The sequence below is a fragment of the Nicotiana attenuata genome, unplaced genomic scaffold (genome assembly GCF_001879085.1).
Source record: "Nicotiana attenuata strain UT unplaced genomic scaffold, NIATTr2, whole genome shotgun sequence".
Taxonomy (NCBI): domain Eukaryota; kingdom Viridiplantae; phylum Streptophyta; class Magnoliopsida; order Solanales; family Solanaceae; genus Nicotiana; species Nicotiana attenuata.
This window is the reverse complement of record NW_017671117.1, coordinates 178,389-182,770: the sequence shown is the minus strand read 5'-3', so window position 1 is coordinate 182,770 and position 4,382 is coordinate 178,389. Positions and strand designations below refer to the sequence as shown.

Genomic DNA, 4,382 nt, shown 5'->3' with positions numbered 1-4,382 from the left:
CCAGCGTTCTTGAGACCAAATGGCATTACTTTGTAACAGTAAGTCCCCCTGTCTGTTATAAATGAAGTTTTTTCCTCATCTATGGGATCCATTTTGATTTGATTATACCCTGAATATGCATCTAAAAAACTTAACAATTCATGTCCTGCAGTGGCATCAATTAGTTGATCTATATGCGGTAATGGAAAAGAATCTTTAGGACAAGCTTTGTTTAGGTCAGTATAATCTACACAAACTCGCCACTTACCATTCTTTTTAGGTACCACTACTGTATTAGCTAACCAATTTGGATATTTTACCTCGCGGATGGACCCAATTTTTAAAAGTTGTTGTACCTCTTCTTGAATCACCTGATTTTTGAAAGATACTTGCTTTCTTTTCTTTTGTTTGACAAGTGGATATGATGGATCTTCATTTAACTTGTGGGTCATCACTTCCGAAGGTATCCCTGTCATATCAGAATGGGACCAGGCAAAACAATCCACGTTAGTTTTCAAAAATTCAGTCAACTTACCTTTCATTTCCTAGTTGAGGTTGGCCCCAAGGTAGACTTTCCTCTCAGGCCGGGATGCGAATAGTACTACGGCTTCCAATTCCTCAATCGTTGTTTTGATGTTTTCGTTTTCCTCTGGCTCTTGGATGGTATCGGGCCTTGAGTCTACATCTGTTTTCCCGTGTTCAGTTGAGATTTGTGTTGCATCATCCTCAACTGAATTCTGTAATTGCTATTTTTCTTCATTTTTTGCACTTGAATCTGCTACGGAATTGATGCTCCTGGACGCTTGCTGGTCACCGCGGATTTGTCGTATTCCCCATTGAGAAGGGAATTTAATAACTTGGTGTAGGGTAGATGGCACAGCATCCATTTCGTGAATCCATGGTCTACCGAGGATCATATTGTAAGCCATGTCCATCTCAACCACCTGAAATTTCGTGTCTTTGACAACTCCTTCTGCGAATGTGGTGAGTATTATCTCACCTTTTGTTACAACGCTCGAGTTGTCAAAACCAAATAAGGTGTGCGCCTTGGGTATTAGCTTATCTTCAGCTTGCATTTCGTTTACCACTCTTAATAGAATGGTATTCACGGAGCTGCCTGGATCAATCAAAACTCGTTTCACATTAGTGTCATGTACAAGTAAAGATATTACCAGCGCGTCATTGTGTGGGGTTAGTACGCCATCTGCATCTGCATCATCAAATGTAATACTTTCTTCTTCCAAAACACGTCGAACTCGCTTCCCATATGTGACTGTAATTTTTTGAAACTTTCTTGGATGCTGTTACGCCATTGATTTCTTCTCCCCCACTTATGACATTAATAGTCCTTTTTGGTGAAGGGGGTTTTGGGGGCTCCTGTCTGTTTTTCATATATGCCTGCTTTCCTTTTTCACTAAATAATCCAGTTAGATACCCTTGCTTCAATAAATATTCAACTTCACCTTGCAGCAACCTACAATCCGCCATTTTGTGACTGTGATCATGGTGAAACTCGCACCAATAATCAGGATTTTGCCTGTTTGGATTTGATCTCATTTCTTTTGGCCAGCGTACCTTGTCGCCCATGCTCCTCAAAACATCCACCAATTCGGACGTGCTTACATTAAAACTGTAACCGCCGATCTTCGCCTTAGAGCTTCTGTCATCACCACGCGTCTCTCGTGCGTTTCGTTCCTTCCCGAACCTTGATGATGAACCCGACTCCCTATCTCTTGATCTATGATCGTACCCGAGGTTATCCTGTTTTGATCGTGAGTCTCTTCCTGCTGGTCCCATGTAAGGTTCGTACCTGTTTTTACCGGACCTTTTTTCAGTTTTAGCTCGCCTTGAACTTATCTTTTCATCCCTTTGAGATTGAATGATGGTATCCTCTTCTATCCGCAGCTTCATGCTGTATCTGTTATAAACAACATACCAAGTTGTAGCTGGAAATTCTCGTAGGCTTTCCTTGAGTCTCTTCGTGGCTTCTGAACTTTTTTCGTTTAGATTGCTGGCAAATGCCATCGCTGCCCAATTATCTGGTACACGTGGAAACATCATCCTTTCATGCTGGAACCTGTCTACGAATTCCCTGAGCAGCTCCGTATCTCCTTGGTTTATTTTAAAAATTTCCTCCATTCTTTTCTCAACTTTTTGAGCTCCCGAGTGTGCTTTGATGAATGAATCTGCAAGTTCAGCAAAAGAATCTATAGAAATTTCAGGTAAAAGAGAGTACCATGTTAATGCTCCCTTAGTGAGTGTTTCTCCGAATTTTTTGATCAAAACTGATTCAATTTCCTTCTTGGTCAAGTCGTTGCCTTTTACACCGGTTGTGAAAGCAGTTACGTGATCTCGTGGATCAGTGGTACCATGGTATTTTGGGATATCGGGCATCTTAAATTTCTTCGGAATTGGTAAAGGACCAACACTTGGCTTCCAAGGTTGTTGTGAGTATTTGTCCATATCTATCCCCTTGATTACAGGCGGTACTCCAGGTATTTACTCTATGCGGTCGCTTTGTTCCTTGAGCTATTTCTACAAAGTTAGCACTAAATTTTTTAAATCAGAATTAATTGGGTTACCTGACCCTCCATCACGAGATTCGCTAGGGGTTCCCCCACTGCCTGAGTTAACGAGTCCTGAGCGAGGATTTTCTAAGGTGTTGTTGTTTGGAGTTGATGTTGGTGGCACAACTGGTAGCTAGTTAGCGAAAGCCTCAAGAGCTTTGCTGACCTATTGAGCGATTAACTTTTGCAAAGCTTCGTTTATAGCCTCATCATTTTCCAATTGATCATTTGCATTTGATTGAGATCCATCAGGAGTTCCATCTCGAGATTGTCGAGGAGAATTTCGTGGGGAAGGGACCGAGGTTCCATCACCTTGCTGATTCTCCTGGAGTTGACGGTCTCTTTGATTGTTGTCATTGACATTTGACATGACAGATTTGACAAAAAGATTAATTTAGGAAGGAATAGATTATCAGATTCCCGGTAACGGAATCAATTTGTTTAACCAAAAATTGGGATTTCGGTCAAAGCTTATTTTAGAAGAACTCGGGTTACTGATAATCAAGTAGAAATAGGAATAATTGATGTAAATAATAGCTGAATAGAAAGCAAAATAAATCAGTGTTTTCCAATAGTATTTTGTGCCCTTACAAATGTTCATTCTTCACCTTTTATAGCTATTTCTAAGTAATACTTTTTCTCTTTTCATAGTTGAGTCTTTATGGACAATTAATGGCATTTAATGTAACGTCATAATTGACAATCGTAGTTGATTTAATACAAATTCTGTAACGTTATGCTTATTAATTTCCAATAATACGTATTTATACCACTTTTGCTATTTAGGTTCACTCTTCTGATGCCTCTTCATAATATCAAGAGGTTCGAGCACCTATTGTGAGCACGTGATTTTTGCCCTATATGAAATACTCCTACAGAATCCCAAGGAAATAGACTTTTTTTTAATTATTTGCCATTTTTAGGAATTTTTGTAGAATTTTCTAAATTATTTTCATTTGTCTGTGCATGTTTAATTTTTATTTAAATTATGACAATACAAAAATACTCTGCATTTGCATTTAGGATTTATATTTAAACTTTTTGGTTAATTAGTAAACTAGTTGTTTTATAAAAATGAAAAATCACAAAAAAAAATGACTCTCTTTGCATTTTTAACCTTTTCATTTTAAATTTTATAGTCTTTCTTTTAATTTAGGATTCAATTAATTTTTGTAAATACTACGATGAGTGATTAGCTTAATTTGGTAAATTAATTTAGTTTAAGAGTTAATTTAGGTTTTAATTTAATTCGAAGAAAAGAAAAAAAAGGGAAATTGGAAATTGAAAAGAAAAGAAAAAAGAATCAAAAGAAAGGCTGTGATTTTGGGCCAATTCGTCACAGCCCAATTGAATTTCCCCAGGCCCAATCAAATTCCGCCCCAACCCATTCCTTATAACCCGGTCCAAACCCATTCAAACATCAGGACGACTCAAACGACGTCGTTCTGAGTTCAGTGGCATCAAAAAGATCCTGGCCCTTCGTCTTCCACCATCCAATGGCCAGAGAAGCCTCACCAAATTCATTTAAAACTATCCAAATAACCTAAGGACCATCTCACTTCATCTCCCTTCACTCATCGTCTATATTCAGAGACCTCTAACCCTACCGCCGCCTTGAAATTGTTCACCATCACCGGCCGGCAGCGGCTTCCAAATCCTCTCAAAATTTAACCACACAACCACCACTCACCCCCTGAGTCCCAATCTACCACCATATCTCCTCCAATCCTTACCAAATCGGACCAATTTTTGATCTAAAATAAAAGCAGAAGAAAAGACAAATCTTCTAAAACTTCGAGTTTCCAAGAGTGATTAAGGCCGAAACTAGTATTATTC

General features: G+C 38.7%; 1 protein-coding gene across 1 annotated transcript; it reads right to left on the bottom strand.

The window, feature by feature from the left end:
• Nucleotides 1-725: 725 nt before the first annotated feature.
• Nucleotides 726-1,776, bottom strand: LOC109206020. The gene is made up of 2 exons (XM_019368785.1): nucleotides 1,236-1,776; nucleotides 726-1,096 (listed from the first exon to the last, which is right to left on the bottom strand). Exons 1-2 carry the CDS (start codon nucleotides 1,774-1,776, stop codon nucleotides 726-728), a joined length of 912 nt encoding a protein of 303 aa, XP_019224330.1.
• Between the last annotated feature and the right edge of the window lie 2,606 nt (nucleotides 1,777-4,382).